The following is a 17,224-nucleotide window of genomic DNA, read 5'->3' as shown; positions in this document are numbered from 1 at the left end:
TCGATTGGAGGACTCTCCCAGTGCGACTATTCTCTAAAGGGCCAAAGAAAGGAAGAAAAGACAATTTTTTTTTAGTTATTATTATCATTTCCTGAAACCTCAGTGACTCGGAATGGAGTGGAGATCCGGGGTATGCGTAATGACGAGGGCCCGGCCACGCACCTCGTGCGGCTGGCAACCCCTCACCGGGAAAAGACAGGCGCTGGTGCCGTCATAGTTCCAGCCCCGTATCAGGGCTGGTATGCTTCGTAAATTCATAACTCACTACTTCATCCTCTGAGCCAGCGACCTACATTTCTAAAATATCTCTTTTGGCTATATGCTTTCTCCATTACTACCTTGTCGCTCGAAATCTACCATTATCAACCATGGCGCCCTCTCAAGATACCGAGCGTGTTCAACTGCCCGAGACCTGGAACCCCGAAAGTATATCTTTTCCACTCCGACGAGACTTGCCTAGCATTCCGGGAGCCCCAAAAGATGCTGCCTGGGTTTGGGGCGCTGAAGATAATGTACCTGCCATATTTCCCTTTGAAGAAGAGTATTAGTGAGCTCATCAGCCGTCAGGTCGGCCGCCTCAACCTTCTCACCCGCACCCGTGTGCTGGCTGCATCAACAGCAATCGAAAGTGGCGAGGTCATACCGGTAAAGTACGGAACCCTCGAGTCCTACCGGCACAATTGTATCTCAACACGCTGGTAGCCTGCCTCTCAATGTCCCAGGCCAGCCTGCCTTCAATCGAGAGCCGTTTGTCCACCATATCAAGACTCTGATTCCAGGGTTATGTTACGACGACAACTACTACATGAATACCCAGAGCGGCACTCAGTGGGACGGCTTCAGACATGTACCTATCATCCGCCCCCATAGGAGTACCACCTCTTGAATGCTAATACAGACCAGTTTGCTCATTTACCTTCGGGGACGTTTTACAACAATGTAAGGCGCTCATACCCCTCCTGCTCTGTGAGTCGTGGTGAAATTAATCGAATCAACTGCCACAACAGACCAAGGGACAAGACATCGAGGGAGCAGCTAGCAATCTAAAATGCTCCATCCACCACTGGGCTGAGCGCGGCATCGCTGGCCGCGGTGTGCTTTTGGATTTCTGCTCTTATGCGCACGCCAAGGGTCTCAATTTTGATCCATACGACACTTGCAGCATATCTTACCAAGACTTGCTCGAATGTGGCCGAGAGCAGGGCATAGACATTCGGCCTAGGGCGCAAGGAGGCGAAATCGATATTGGCGACATCCTCTTCATCCGGAGTGGGTGGGTCGAGGCTTATTACAGCAAGAGTCCAACCGAACGCGCCCATCTGGGACTCAGGGGTCACAATGACATCAAATTTGGCGGCCTGGCTCAAGAGGAGTCTATACTTGACTGGCTGCATGACTGCTACTTTGCTGCTGTTGCTGGGGACTCGCCCACGTTTGAAGCTTGGCCAACCAAGGCGGGTTAGTTGTGCTTTTCTTGCCCCATTCTTCCAATCAGGGGAGTGCGTGTGCTTACGGCTGGGGATTTGCTGACTGGAAATGTCAGAATACCACCTTCACGAGTATATCCTGTCACTATGGGGGATGCCTTTGGGCGAGATGCTCAACCTAGAAACATTGGCTCGTCGATGTCGCGAAATGAACAAGTGGACATTCTTCTTCACAAGCGCTCCAGCAAATTGTCCACGTAAGCATCTTGTTCCCCTTCAAAAACGACCATCTTACTCACACAGCTTCAAGAGGGCGTTAGCAGCCATGTTAATGGCACTGCGATTTTGTAGTCGTGTTCGCTGTACGACTGAACTGATTTCAACATGTTTCAAGCAGTATGGACTGTTTCAGAAGAGAAGGAATTTCAAAGCTACCTTTACTTGCACTGCATGATTTCCTGTTATCAGTTTTGTCTGTCCTGTGGCAGTAGACAACGCCTTGTTGGAATATTGTATATGGACGATGGTACAACGTTCTCTTCCTTTAATGTAGGTTTCCAAGAGAACACTTATTATCCGCTCCCTGATGTCCAAATTTCCTAAATCATACATATCAGCCTGTGACATCGTATTCGCCAATCAAAATGCAAGAAGTTCGAGACACGGCTATTGTCCATACGCAAGAGAAACGGAGTAAGCCTAGGACCATTGGACAGCTTTTTGCGCCCGGCGGTCCATGACTTACACATCCGACGCTTTCATCTGGCCCATTGCGTGACCGAGGCGCGGCAAGTTGGGGTGGATTCGTTGCCGGCGGCCGTTCGCCAGCTTGGCACAGGTACCGAGGCGTCCAAGGCGACCCGGCTGTCTTTGGTTCCTTGCGGCTTCAAGGTTGGCTTAGTCGGTACGTTCGGGTAGTTGAGCGGTTCGTGCTTAGACCACCGAAAGCGCATAATAATTTCAAGTGCAGTTCTGAGTCCTGATAGCTGTGGCCTGCTGACCAGTGTCCTTCTGATCCATATTTGTAACATCTGAACATCGCAAAATGAGAATTGAGGGAAGGACGTTTATCGTATCCGGCGGGTAAGACAGGGCATTTCTCAGAGTTTTGAACCACGATTACTGACCTCTGGCATATCGCATCCTGGCTGGGACAGGTCTGCGTTGAGCATCTGGTCGAGAAAGGCGGGCATGTGTCTATCTTGGACATATCTCAAGAAGCCGGTGCCGTTCTAGTGGACAAGCTGGGCTCGCAAACGATATTCTTCCAGTGCGATGTGACGCAGACCGAGACTGTCACAGAAGCAGTCAATGGTGCTGCACAATGGAGTGCGTCAACCAAGATGCCGCTTGGCGGTGTCGTTGCCGCTGCGGGTGTAGGCGGCCCTGCCACTGTGAGCTGCCCTTCATCAACTGCAAGGAATGGAGTACTGACGCGACCTTTGACAGATCCTAGACAGACATGGTGCCCCTTTCGACCTCAACTTGGTCGATTGGGTGCTGAACGTTAACCTTCGAGGCACTATTGATCTAGTACGGCAGTCGGTAGCGCAACTGGCCAAGCTTGAGCCGATTGAACCTGATGGAGAGCGTGGAATCGTCATCATGGTTGCCTCATCAGCCGCTTTTGACGGTCAGAAGGGACAGGTGTCGTACGCGGCCTCTAAGGGCGCAATCACGGCAATGACACTACTCATGACCCGGGATCTCGCCCGATTTGGTATTTGGGTTGCTACTATTGCTCCTTCGCTTTTTGATAGCGCCATGACATTGCGCATGAGTGGCAAAGTTCGGATAAGCTCGGAGTCTGCCATGGAGCTCCCCAAGCGAGCAGGACAGCCAGACGAGTTTGCAACACTCGCCGTACAGCTGATTGAGAACATTATGCTCAACGGGACGGTGATCAGACTCGATGGCGGGATGAGAATGCCGAGCAAAATGTAACTTGACAGCCAGTATGCAAATGGTTCGCTTGTGGTACGCTGAGGAACGAACGCAGTCTACCCTACAAGCAAGAATCATACAGTCCGAATGGATGAAGCTACCGTGATGTCAGACAAGGGTGCAGAAAACATGCGTAATTGAGAACAACGCTTCGAACGGCAGAATAGCCTTGGAAGGAAGATGAAGCGTACCAGTACTTTTCATCCACTCTGCCAAATGCCATAACACATAGTTCTCACATTCACTCGGTGAATAGCCTGCGTGCTTATGTTTGCTGGGTGGCCCTGGTGGAATACCTGATTGCGAACTATGATTGGCTATAGAAATAATTTCTCGCCCTAATAGGTAATTCCTTATCCTAGAATTTACAGTAATATTGATAACACATGTTGGATGTGACTATCGCTCGATCGTTGTTTTGTGACGTACCTTGTTGTATTCAAAATAATTCTAGCTTTATCGCGAATCGCATATTAATTGACTCACGTCCGGCTGCAGTGGTACGGCATTCAATCGGATGGTATAAGCTCGCCAAAGTAAGAGCAATCCGTAGCAAGTGCTGAGTCTTGCGCGGTGCCGCGGTTCCCTCAGCGGCCCCACTCAAATTCGGTCAAGGCCTCCGACAGTGGTGGACTTGGGAACCGATTCTGCACCTCTCGGCATCCAGCCCGCCGGCCGAGTCTGATCCTTACCTGGACTGAGATGGGCCGAACCTCGGCAGGACAACGGATGATTGAGCTTACCAGGGATCGCGGCTAAGGAACGAAGCTGCCGAGCACAATGGGACGAAACCCCTCTCTGCAGCTGCTCTGGTCATTGGCAGATCAGAAATCTGGCTGCTTGCAAATTTGATAACCTTTGCGATGAAGCAGCTAGCCAATCCGAAATTCTAAACCAACACAACCAAACATCACAGCATTTCAAGTGTTCCCTGAAACATTTGCTTAGCAAATAAGCCCGAGGCCTGGTAGATTGGGCAATAGCATAATCATTAGGTCCAACAAGGTTGCACATCCCAGTGAATACCTAAGGTAGTAATCAATTGGTAGCATTTTGCAGCGGTAGATCCTCCAAGCCGAGGCTTTATACAAAAGTCCTTTTGCCTCTTCTGGCGTGCACAGGCGATTCCTAGTTAGCAACATCATGGGGTAGATGAAAGGTTCCGTTGTCCACCTTACCTAACCGAGTACTCGCATAACCGTCAAGGGTATCATTATCCGTGCTTCCATGTCTACCTACTATTTATTCATGCCGCCGGTCTGCACCGCTCCCGCACCCGCATGACCCCTTCGACGAACCCTCTCTATCCCCCGGTGTTGTCTGAATCTCGTTCAATTCCCCACCTTCAGAAGTGCACTCGTTGCCTCGAAGCCAGCATGGTGTTTTCAACATCTTACCCGTCGCATGTCCAAAGAATACTCGACCTGCGGGAAACGCGACCCAAGCACCAACCATACTCGGTCGCACTTCCTGGTACAAGCCAACCCGGCCGCTCAAATGTGTACAGACATTGGCAATTTGTGGATGGATTGCTGGAAGGCATCGGCCCGGATATATTGACTGCTCACGACATGTTCGAGGCCACTGTGAAGAGCAATCCAAAGTCAGACTATCTGGGCCGCCGACCATACGACCCCATTCGGCGATGCCATCTTCCTTGGGAATGGCTGAGTTTCAAGACCGTCCAGCAACGCAGGAACAACATCGGAAAGGGCCTTGCAGAAATCCACGAGCGGGCCGGTAAGGTCGGGACACAATTTGGCATTGGATTGTGGTGCGAAAACCGACCTGAGTGGTCAATCGTCGATCTCGCATGCATGTCGCAATCACTCTTTAGCGTCTCGTTATACGATACACTGGGCCCCGATGCATCAGAGTACATTATTCGTCACGCCGAGTTGACATGCGTTGTTACTTCTGTCAGTCATGTTCCAGCACTGATCGCTCTCAAGCCGAATTTGCCTGGGCTCAAGTGTTTGGTGATACTGGACGATGCTCAGCCCCGCTCAGACAATCAAGACTTTTTGTCGCGCAACCGGCTGTTAGTACCCATCGCAGAAGCACTCAAGCTGGACCTTCAGATCTACTCGCTAAAAGAAATTGAGCAATTGGGCGCAGCCTCTTCCAGGTCGTTGCGGTCCCCACAGCCGGACGATATAGCCACCATCAACTACACCTCGGGAACTACTGGAGCGCCCAAAGGCGTAGTCTTGACACACAAGGGCTCGGTCGCAGCAACAGTTTGCTCTCTCCTTGATGCGGGACTCCCGGGTAACGATGTCATGATCTCCTATTTACCACTAGCTCACGTCTATGGCCGACTTTTGGGAACATGTCGGCGCTTTCAGCGGGACCAAGATGGGATATTTCAGCGGCGACATTTCCAACCTTGTGGACGGTCTGCAGTCCCTCCGGCCAACAGTCTTCCCATCGGTTCCGAGGATTTACAACCGATTCGGCGGTATCCTCAAGTCGGCTACACTCGAAGCTTCCGGGATCCAAGGGGCTGTGAGCAGGTACATTGTGGCAACCAAATTGGCGAACCTGGAAGACAAAGAAGCTCCTACTAACAAGCACCTGCTTCACGATAGGATCTGGGGCCGGCAGATCATGGCCACACTGGGCCTCGACCGCGCACACACAATGATTACCGGTTCTGCGCCACTGGATCCAGCATTGCACAAGTTCTTGAGTGTCGTGAGTGGATCTAGCGTGGTTCAGGGTTACGGTATGACCGAGACGTACGCTTGTGCATTGGCACAAAATCGGGCTGATGCCAGCACGGGACACTGCGGGGGTCTCGTGCCGTCGACAGAAGCCTGCTTGCTCTCCGTGCCTGAGATGGGCTACACCATCGAAGATGTCCCATGCCCACGTGGTGAACTGCTGCTGAGGGGACCCAACTTGTTCAAAGAGTATCTGAAGAACCCGGAGCAAACAGCTGAGAGCTTCACCGAAGACGGTTGGTTCCGCACGGGCGATATCGCATCAATTGACGATATGGGTCGCTTTACCATTGTCGACCGTCACAAGAACCTTCTCAAGCTCGCTCAAGGCGAGTACGTATCGCCAGAGCGCCTCGAAGGCATCTATCTGTCCGGCTGCAGATACATCGCACAGGCCTTTGTTCATGGTGACAGTCTGCAGGCATTCACCATCGGCATGTTTGGTGTAGACCCCGGGCTCTTTGCGCCTTTTGCATCCCAGGTCCTCGGCCGTGTGGTTTCATCGTCGGACTTGCCAGCCATCAGAGAGGCGTGCGCGGATGCTGCGGTGCGTGCTCGGGTATTCCAGGATCTCGAGGCGGTGGGCAAGGCCAACAAGTTTGCGAGCTACGAGCGTGTCAAGAATTTTGACCTCTCCATCGAACCATTCTCGGTAGGCAACGAAACCCTCACACCGACTCTCAAACTTCAGCGGAAGAAAGTAGGGGACTTGTATCGAGACCGGCTCTCGGAATTATATGCTCAAGTCTTGGAGGGTCGCGAGGATCACACGACGGCTCAACCTGTACCCAAGCTGTGAGGTAGAATCAAGCATGTTGAGGACACCCTCGCTTGCCAGAGACATGCGGAGTCGGGACACTTGAAATGATGATGGGGGAACGAGATAGAGGTTTTCAACGCTCTCAAATTTCCGTAGTCGGGGCATGGTCTCTCCACACAATACAGCTACCAATAGAACGAGCGTCACTCATCATTCAGCCCACGTTACGAGGCGAAAGGTATGTTAATGACAGTGCTTAGATCTTTTTCTACAAATTTGTCAGACCCCATTGCTTATAGAAGTCCATCTCCTCCTCGGAGAAAGGAGTTGAGTCAATATTGAATAAAGTAGAGGGCAAAAAGAAATCGTGATCAATGTTTGCGTCTTCCAAGAGCGCATCTCCTTCGCTATTACAGGGTGTTTGGAGATGAACAGCGTCTTGGCACTCCCTGGGTGCCGGCTGCGCAGACACTGGAGTGGCCGCGTCATAGGCGGTTGTTTCGTGGGTAGCATCCTGCGGCTCACTAGCTTGCAGGGGTCCTACGGTTGCAGTTCCTGCACGACTACAACTTCCTCTACGAGATGTCCTTGTGTTTTGAGCCGAGGGAAGAGGCTCGGCCGTCTTCATGATCTGGAGAAAGAACCGATACTGTATCTCGGCGGAACAGTAAATCTTGCCGAGATGGGAAAGGACAAGCATGTGGAGGTTTACGTTATGCAACGCGAGCTGGCGGCCGATGCCCTCTGAACGGCACGCTTCGTGGAGGTGTACCCCGATGGCGGAGTTGATACAGGTTGGGAGCGTGGGGGGTGAAACATTAAGTAGGTCAGCGCATACAAGGTCGTTGACGGACTTTGTGATGGCCGAAGCGGCTGTGGTATACCTGTCCATCGCGAGCGATTGGATGTTGCTTTCCCCGAGAGGCGTTGTTGAGCTTTGCGTTGACGGAATGAGGTACGGCCGGTGCAGAGCAATCAGCACAGTCCCGTGGTAAATCTTGAGAACACTGCTATGTAATAACAAGAGTGGTGTTTCTCCCGTCACCTCTACACAGACTTTCCTCTGCATTGCCTGAAGAGTACTGTGGTGTAATTCGAGAGCCGCGAGCGACGCGGGTGGTTGACCAGGCCGAAAATTGAGCCGTAAGATTGTTTCCAGTTCAACAGACAGTTGCAGTAACTCTATCCATAGAGGTACAAGTGTTTCAAACTCGCGGGGAATGAAGGTTTCCCGCAGTGTAGCTGGAAGGCTGTCAATATCGTTCAGTACTGCGGCGGGTTCTGGCATTGGCAAGTCGCAATCTTCCGAGTTGATTCGGAGTGGCCTGCCAAAACCGAGACCGAGCCAGACCTCGCGAGAGTAAAGACTCCACCAAATACGTGCCCAAATATTACACTGTGATTGGGAAAATGGAGAGGATTGGACGCGCTCGCATGTTGGTTTTCGGTGGAAACCGATGCTATGTGCTAGACCGGTTGCCACTCCGATCCAGTAGCATGGCCCGTCCAAATCTTCTCGGTCAACAAGGTGATAGGAGAGGAGTATGCAAGCCTGTATTATGGTCGGCTTGTCTACCTCGATTTGGCTGTCGTAGAGCGCCTTTTCGCAAGTTTGTCAGCAATTGTGTTGTCGCATGCCTTATAACATTGATTTTTGTCTGGCGGCATGCTATAGGATGGACGTTGCCCATCCGAAGAAAAAGGCTTACCTTGGCATGTCGGTAGATATCCTCTTGGTATTCCTTCCTGGTCCTGAACTCGGCAGCTTGCCAATGCTCTGGCTTGACGAACTTCATAAGTGTCACGTTAGAATATTGCCATTCTGGTCACGAATAGGAACAGGGTAAGAGAGAGGTGCAGGTTCATACTGTAGCGGCAGCAAATAAGACGCTCCACAGCAGGAGGGGGCTGATGCTGCTTGGCTGGTTGGCGAATGCTGAAATAAAACGGCCCGCATCGATGACAGGCAAATACGGATGAAGGTAACGGAAGTAGCAGCAAATCATGTCATGAAGGGCCGCCGGCGCAGGCAGCGGGCGCGCCATCAGGGGAGAGGTAATATGTGCCGGGGGAAAGTAACGACGCTGTCGCTGAATGATGTAAAAGTTGCCTGGCAAAGGACGAGAAGGATAGCAAATGTCGAAGAGCAAAGCCATGCCAGCAGACTCGCCTGTAACCTCAAGTGCGTCAGTCTTGAGAGTGCTTGCCTGCAAGCCAGGAGAGATAGACAACAAACCAATATAATAGTGAACAGGAGCATTCGGGGTGCCATGTGCATAACTTGGGTCATGTGCGGTACACAGCAAGTTTTCAATGCTGGTCGGGCGATACTGCCGCTTCGAAGATGGGCCCGGGTCCGGTTCCAGATCGAGGCTGGAGTGCTCGTCTCCTCGGCCAGGCAGACGCTGTGAAGAGCTGGAGGGCGACGGCATGGCCGGAGATATCGGAGGCGGCGGCGGCGGCGGCGGGACATCAGGTGGGGCATCAGGCGGGGCCCGGCTACCGTATACGTGGCAGGTTACATTGCCATCCTCCGAGCAGTTTGTGCAGGGCGGGCCCTGAGCGGCGAGATTGCAACGGACCTTGCGCTGATGGCAGGCGATGCATGCGATAGCAGAGCGCTTCCTCTTGGTGCTGCCGGCCATTGCTGCTGCAGCCAGTGTAGACCTGGCGGCGGTGGACGTCTTCGGAGCCGAACTCATCTCATCGTCTTGTCGTCAATCATGGGGTTGGGAAGAGACAGGCAAGGGGGGAGTGCAGTGTGTTCGGCAAGCGGCAGCAGGCCGAGGCACATATGTAGTAGGTAGGTGCCGCGGATCTGGCCTTATGCAAGCATTTGCCATCTAAGCTTGCCGCTTTACCCCAGATTCCTTCCCCGCACTCGTCCCCGCAATTTTCCGTCTCCGCAACTATGGAACCGGCGCGGCCCCACGCTAAGCCAAAGGTAGAAATTGGTTCGATGTCTAGCGGTTCGGTGTAATTGTACACATACTATCCACAGTATGATCAGGTCCAGGAGCCGGTGGGAGACATCGAGTAGATGTTACCTTTGAAAATCGATCAACTTTGCCGTCTTCACTAACGTAGTCACCTCGGTCTCGACCCGAGCTGAACTGCCTTTGAGGGGTTGGCCCATGCCAGAAATGCCTTTCACCATTCCCCTCATCGCTGCTACCTTGCCTTAATACTGAAGAGAGCTGGGCTGGGTTCATTGATAAGAAGCGTTCTCCAGCCATGAATGAAGTGAATGGGTCACACTTGTCAACTCCTCATTGCTTTTGACAACCACTCAATCAATTACCTTCTATCTTGTCCGTGCCTAATCCTTTACCCTGCTCTTGTAGCTGCCATGGCTCAATTCATTCCAAACGTCTTCAACTTCTGGGTTGTAGTGTTTGTTGCAATCGGCTCCATTGCCTGCTCCTACGGCCTCGCAATTATGGGGTGAGCTTCGGTCCTCTTCATTCCCTACATGGTTTTCGGTCTTATCTCTGAGAATACCAAGTCGCTGACGAGGTGGAATCATAGAGCCATCATAGGGCAGCCATCTTTCTATATATCACTAAACCTGGCACCACCAGGCACCCCCGGCTATGAAACCACAAGCGCCTTGATCGGAGCCTTTAACGGTACGACCTATGGCTCTCTCCAAGAACGTCGCGCAAGGCTTTCAACCCAAAATGACTAATTATTATTCGCTGTCAAAGGCCTAGGTTCTGCAGGCGCCGTTCTTGGGGCAATTTTTAGTGCCTGGTCTGCAGATCGCTTCTCTCGCAAACACAGCATGCAGCTCGGATCCGCGATCATGAGCGTTGGATCTGGTCTCTGTGCTGGATCAATCAATACCACAATGTTCTTGATCGCACGTTTCATTGCAGGATTCGGCCTCGGCATGTTGTTCAGCGTTCGTTTCCACTCAAGCACAACTACAGGTCCGAACTTTGCTAAGCAACAGTCATCAACAGATCATCCCCATGTACCAGAGCGAGATCAGCACGCCAGAGACCCGCGGGTTCATGGTGTCGATACACGGTATAATGATTGGCGTGGGCTATTCTCTGAGCTCTTGGATCAATTTCGGCGTGTACTTCACCACGGCATCCGGCTCTACATCGAGCTTTCCTTGGCGCTTTCCCATGGCTTTCCAGGCAGCGCCCGTTATAGTCCTTCTTGCTGGGTCATTTATGCTACCCTACTCTCCAAGATGGCTCATGCGAAAGGGGCGATTCGAAGAAGCCCAGACCGTGTTGAAACGCTTGCATGCATCCAACGACGAAGCCTCCATCGAGCGCGTTGCCAAGGAATTTCACCAAATTCGACGGCAAGTCGAAGAAGATCAGAAGAGCCAGGATGGCATCGTCTGGTACGAGCTTTTGCGGACCGCACCAAATCGCAAGAGGACCACCATCGCCATGGTTCTCATGTGGGGGGCTCAGCTCACCGGAACCCTTGTTCTGGCTAATTATGGCGTTCTCCTGTTCATCAGTCTTGGCCTTGAGGGTTATATGCCATTGCTCCTTCTCGGAATCTGGGTCACAGTCGGCTTTCTCGGTAATATTATTACGGCGCTTTTCCTCGACCGCTTCGGCCGCCGCAAGTTTCTTCTCGTAGGAATCTCTGGCATCTTGGTCTCGCTCATCTGCGAGTGCGCCTTGCAGGCCAAATATCTCGGTACAAACAACATTGCAGGTCTGAATGCTGCCGTATTCTTCATCTACCTCTTCATCGCGTTCTTTGGCTGCTGCATAGATGCGACGCAGTTCGTGTATCTGACAGATATCTTCCCGAACCACATTCGCAGTCAGGGAAGCGCCTTTGGAATCGTTAACAGCGCTCTGGCATCATTCGTCATGCTCATGTCCGCACCGACTGCTCTCGAGAAAATCACTTGGAGGTTCTTCCTCGTGCTCATCGTACCCACGGCATGCTACTTGTTGGTTATTTATTTCTTCTTCCCCGAGACTTCCAAAAAGTCTCTCGAGGATATCAACGAGGCCTTTGGCGAGAAAGTGGCTGTGCACTACAGCCATGCTACCCAGGCTGAGGAAGAGGAGTACAGAAAGGCGGCAGACCACGAGATGGATTCTAACCTCAAGATTGCGCCAAAAGATAATGGCGTCGTACAGCATATAGAAAAGTCTTCAGGCTATATTTAATGGCCCAAGGTTGAAGGACTGAGATGGAATGACTTTCCACGCTTGATGTTTGGAAGAGTAAAGGTTTGAACATAGTTGAAGACTTGTTGATATGGTCGTATGGTTTCGTTGACACTATTTTGGACTAGAAGGTTCGGGAAATGTACTTCTACTGTTTCAACTACCTTCTAATACGGTTGATTAAAGAATTTGAAAAAGGATCAGCGTTGAAGAAAAGCGGAGATCGACGTACAGTCGCCAGACAGCACTTGATGTGACAGCCATTGTGAAATCAAATGTAAACTAGAAGTAGACAATATTTGCGGGTGTGAAGAAGGTCTCACACCTACAACAAATTGTTAACCACGATTGGGATCACATAAAATAATTTACCTACATACATGTTTAGAAGGAAACCAAGAAAGCACCCTTTGCTGCGCTGAAGAGTCACACAGCGAGCAAACCATCACATAGTGTTACGTCCATACATCATGCCGTTCAAAGCTTCGCAAACATGCCGGGACCCTTCTCAGCAGTTGAAGATCCTTTTGTCTGCACAGGATCGGCAGCGTCAGGTAGTCCCGACGGCTCATGATGAATCTGATGGAATATTGGATCCCAGACGAAACAAGCGCCCGTAGATGTCTCGCCGTTCAAAGGTTTAGGGTCAGGGGTCAGAAGAACCTTGTCAACTGAGCACTCGAGAGCTGCACCTGATAGCGACTCATCTGTGATAATTCTGTCCAGGGCATTGACGACGGTGGACATTGGGGTAATGCTGCTACTGTTAGTATCAAAACTGCAGCCCTAATCTACAGCGTTGGCACTCACCCTGATCCTGCGGCCGCCGCCATAGCCGCGGGCATCAGCGGGGTTGCGATTGACCCTGGACGAATGCAGTTGATGCGGATGTTTTCTTTCTGGTAGGACTTTAAGCAGATGATTTACGTGAAATTGCAAAAGAGCCCACTTCACATACCATCTGTAGAATTTGAGCGCTGGCGCGGACAAATTGCCAGACCTAACGGCCGCGTAAGTGTGCCGTCAAGAAACCAAGGTCTGGAGCGCACTTACCGCTGCCTTGCTGCCACTGTATTCAGGAAACCCTCGATGGGGATAAAGACTAGCGGCGCTCGCAGTGGCGACAATCGTCCCGCCTGGCACCTTGTTCTTTCTCATGAAATGAATCGCCAGCTGAGTTCCGTAGTAAACCCCCTTCACGTTGATGTCCGTGCACTTTAGATTCGGCTTCGGAGGGATGCTGAATGACTTGTGAGACGAGATGTAATCAGAGAGAATCTGAGAAGCTTACATATCAGAATGTCGATGATCTAAGATATACAGTGAACTGGCGGAAGGGGCATTAGCTCGCAACGTCTAGGCACCTGAGAAATATGGTTCGCTCAAGCCAATTTACCTTTGGTCAAAGATACCAGCATTGGTGCACACCAGGTCAAGGCGGCCATACTTGTTCCAAGTTTCTTGGAAGCACCTCGCCTGGCTCTCGTACTCCGCAACGTCAACCTGATGGAAGATTACGGGGCCTCCAAGCTTTTCAATTAGATCCGGATTGGGCTTGATATCGAACATGGCAACTCGCCAGCCTTTGCTGACGAGATCCAGGGTAAAGGCTTCGCCTATGCCTGACTATGAGAAGTTAGCAGCCACAGCAAAGAAGGCAAAGAAGGCCAGAAAGCGACGTACACATGCCCCAGTGATGATTGCGACGGGTCCTGATGTCATTATGTGATTTATGTCTGAAATAGATAAGTATCAAGGGTTGTAGAAGGAAAATCGTCTAAGAAGCCGATTTTGAGGTGTTTTCTAGGCTCTCTCAAGGACAGCTTTGTTGTTCCCAGCCTCATTGATCACAACTCCTACTTTCATGGACGCGTAATGGTCCTTAAGTGGGAAAAGGGCCGCAACCTTCTGGAGGCAGAGTGGGTTGCCGAGTTGCCAAATTGCTTTTTCCATGGAGATCACAGACGAATCGAGGCTGTTTGCCCCTCGGTCAGATGAGATTACCGCAGCGTCTTTCGCTATGACATGACCTTTACGGCGATTGGTGTTATCCCATCGGCTGCTGACATGCATCTTGTGATGATCTTGGACTTGGTACTGATGGCTGGGAGGGCCGGTGGTTTTCCCTCCAAACATATTGTTGATAGCTTGTCAGATGTGGAGAAAACAAGGACCTCCAAGGTCTCGATCGGGCTTTCTGCATTACATAGGCAATGCAATCATCTATTCGTGATCGTAACCGGATCTTATCCTCGGTTTAGTCTCTCGCATTTTTCTTTCGATCTTTCTAATACACCTCAAAGCCTAATACTTCGAGCTCGAACTACTAACCAAAGGAGTAGGATAAAAGTCGCTCGGAAGCTCTCAACATAAATATTCTAGATAGTAAAGCTAATGTGACAGGGCAGACCAAGGCCATGAGTGAAGGGGAAGCGCGGGAGCCAGCCCTCAGGTGTGGCGGGAGCTCGGCGGGGGCTGAGGTCGCAGTTCGACCAGGCGCATTCGGGCCCTCTTGGTTAAGCCAGCTCGTGCCTCAGCCAGAGAGCCACCTCCCGAAGATACACCGTGTCGGAACTTGCAGGACTCATATTTGCGCTCGGATGCACTTTCGTTATCGTCAAGTGTTTCGAACCAATGAATGGTTCTTTTCATGATATAGACTTCGATTTATAGCGAAGATCAGCGAATCGGGCGTACCAAGAACAGCTCAAAGCGTCGAGTGCACGGGCTGGTGTAAATTCGAGTATGGAGAGTTTATACTTCGTATAGTATCAGCCATATCTTTTCCTCGCTGGCTTGTAATAGACTTCAACGAATGGGGACCGCCCAAACCGATTCTGGAACCCCCCCCTTTAGAAGAGATGGCTCGGGCCAATTCAGGAACGCTGGGCTTATGGCGGCCCCTAAAAAGTAGCTCACTGGCGTAGATGTTATGCACCATTGCCAGTTTGTTCACACTCCTCTGCGGGCTTCATTCCTTAGGCTAACCTGGTATAGCAGTGCCAACCCATATAAGGTTCTGGTAGGGTGCACTACGGAGTCTCCTCGGCCAAGACGATTACCATGATTGTGCCTCGAGTGCTGCGACCACCAACGGTAGCCACGCATGTGTGGCTTGCTTTATCTTCTCAATGCCCTGTGGATGTCGTGTTTCACCTTTTGCCACCCTCTTCGCCCGATAGCCAAGGCTTCGCGCGGATGATGGCGTGACTGAACACGAGACGACTTGCTTAATTGGACATCTCGATTCAAAGATTGAAATACTGTGGCCCATTTCGCTCTCTGCCAATTCCACCCTAGCGAAGGGGATACCGAATGCTACTAGCGTCGTGTTCCGCCTGCGAAACTTTCCGTAAAGATGACAAAAGCGCGGCATCCCTGCCAGTTCGTCCGCACCTCAGCCCTACCGCATTAGACAAGATGGATTCTCAGGAATGAATTTCTGCTCGACCCTGCGTGCCTGCCTTTGTCTACCACGTCTAGCCTCGCGAGGCAGCTGTCGCTATCAGACTAGGGCAACAGACGAACGTGGTGTCGACAGGCGACGGTGAGTGTTTCGCGACTAGCGCCATGGCTCTTGGATGCAGATACACTACTCGAAGCAACGTCTAATGCCGCTCTAACCTGCTTCGGCGAGGCGACCGGTCGTGTGAACCTCTTGAAGAGAGCGATACTGCAGACCTTGGGGGCCGCACCGCAGAACGACTCCCGAGGTAGAACGAAGTCCATATCAAGCTTGCCAGGACCTTTCCACAAAAGCACACAGGTCTCATTCTGTATCCCCTACTCCCCAAAGTTTCTTTCCCCTGATGAAAGACTTTGCCTTGGCTGCCGATTTTCGAGTTCACAATCACCAAAAGAGTCGACTAGGACAGCTTGATCGCGGCGATGAAATCTATGCTGTTGAGGATAGGCATCTTGGCGGCCTTTGCGATAGTGGCAGGGGCAGAGTCGATCTTCGATACAAATTCAACGGCACTCACCCAGTGGCTCGCTACAACGCCGAAATGCTCGGTACGTGATGATCCCCTTAACTCGGTACATGGTTCCTTTGTCGTGGACTTTTCAACACGGGTTCAACGTCCCACATGAACAAATCCTTACACAAATCGCCTCAGATGTCATGCTTCTCCGAGGTCCTCTCATTCGGAAGATGCCACCTTAACGGACTTGCGAAATGCGCCTGTACAAACGACGAACTCCAACTTCGAGTCTCTACGTGCGTACAACTATCCTGCGACTTTCCAGATCAAGTTGGTGAGTAATACCGCTACCCGACACTTTCGAGCTCTATACTAACATTCAGCTTATCCAGACGCTTCACGGAAATCCCAAAGTCTGTGTTATAAATACCCAAATAATAATCAAAAGGGAAATGCTCCTCTCTATGCTATCGCGCTGCCTTCTATCACATCGGTAATTGTACTATTAAGATGTTTTGCTCGCTGGACCGTTGCCCATAAGTTATGGTGGGACGACTATGTCACATTACTGGCCTTGGTATGTTCGTCGGTACTCTTATCCCGTGACTCTTTCCTAAGGGCTAACAATCTCAGGTCTTACTTGGTGTTCTTTCGGCATGTGGTGTGGCCAGTAAGACAATTACGATCCCGCCTTCAGGCAGTAGGGGGCGATGTTTGCTGACTTTACTCTGCAGTCTGTGCTCTGGGGTTTGGGAAGCATTACTGGGCCATTGACCCCGGTTCGGCAAAGACGCTTCTACAGGTAAATAAGCCTTTGCATAGTGTACTTTGACGATTGAGTAGCCGACCAGCATCACAAGTCGTTTTACGCTATGCAGATTCTTTACAGTCTTGTGAAGTCAGTTCTTGAAGCCTAGTCGGGGGAATTTCTAAGCTAAACCTCACCAGCGTTGTCGCAAAAATCGCAATTTGCTGTTTTTATATCCGAATTTTCCCTAAACAACGATTCCAGCTGGTTACGAAGGCCGTTATCGGCCTACTTATCGTCCGCAGTCTTATCATCGTCTTCCTAATTACGTTTCAATGCGTCCCGATTACTGCGATCTGGGATAAATCGGCTCAAGGAAAGTGTCTTAACCTGACGGCTATCGGGTATGCGGGTGCTATTGCTAGTATTACTGAGGATGTGGTATTGCTTATTATGCCAATCCCAGAGCTTCTACCATTGCAGCTTGGACTTAAGAAGAAGCTGGGACTAGTCTTTATGTTCTCCCTCGGCTCATTGTAA

General features: G+C 51.1%; 4 protein-coding genes across 4 annotated transcripts; 3 read left to right on the top strand and 1 right to left on the bottom strand.

Annotated features, from left to right (window-relative positions):
- Positions 1–2,071: 2,071 nt before the first annotated feature.
- On the top strand, positions 2,072–3,371 carry N0V96_007688 (uncharacterized protein; the record flags this gene model as incomplete). Its single annotated transcript, XM_065758103.1, has 4 exons — positions 2,072–2,120; positions 2,266–2,331; positions 2,664–2,821; positions 2,877–3,371. The coding sequence occupies 4 exons, from the start codon at positions 2,072–2,074 to the stop codon at positions 3,369–3,371; spliced, it is 768 nt and encodes a 255-aa protein (XP_065613245.1).
- Positions 3,372–5,184: 1,813 nt separating this feature from the next.
- FAA2_2 (medium-chain fatty acid-CoA ligase faa2) lies at positions 5,185–6,896 on the top strand (the record flags this gene model as incomplete). The annotated part of the gene is made up of 2 exons (XM_065758102.1): positions 5,185–5,190; positions 5,676–6,896. 2 exons carry the CDS (start codon positions 5,185–5,187, stop codon positions 6,894–6,896), a joined length of 1,227 nt encoding a protein of 408 aa, XP_065613244.1.
- Positions 6,897–10,707: 3,811 nt separating this feature from the next.
- Positions 10,708–12,013, top strand: N0V96_007686 (uncharacterized protein; the record flags this gene model as incomplete). Its single annotated transcript, XM_053194572.2, has 2 exons — positions 10,708–10,761; positions 10,823–12,013. 2 exons carry the CDS (start codon positions 10,708–10,710, stop codon positions 12,011–12,013), a joined length of 1,245 nt encoding a protein of 414 aa, XP_053048068.2.
- A 477-nt stretch (positions 12,014–12,490) lies between these two features.
- On the bottom strand, positions 12,491–13,582 carry N0V96_007685 (uncharacterized protein; the record flags this gene model as incomplete). Its single annotated transcript, XM_053194571.2, has 5 exons — positions 12,491–12,770; positions 12,824–12,921; positions 12,972–13,013; positions 13,067–13,082; positions 13,410–13,582. The coding sequence occupies 5 exons, from the start codon at positions 13,580–13,582 to the stop codon at positions 12,491–12,493; spliced, it is 609 nt and encodes a 202-aa protein (XP_053048067.2).
- Between the last annotated feature and the right edge of the window lie 3,642 nt (positions 13,583–17,224).

This window comes from Colletotrichum fioriniae, assembly GCF_027942845.1.
Source record: "Colletotrichum fioriniae strain IMI 355084 chromosome Unknown scaffold_9, whole genome shotgun sequence".
NCBI classification, from domain to species: domain Eukaryota; kingdom Fungi; phylum Ascomycota; class Sordariomycetes; order Glomerellales; family Glomerellaceae; genus Colletotrichum; species Colletotrichum fioriniae.
Note: the sequence above shows the minus strand (reverse complement) of the source record. Positions and strands in the feature narration are given on the sequence as shown.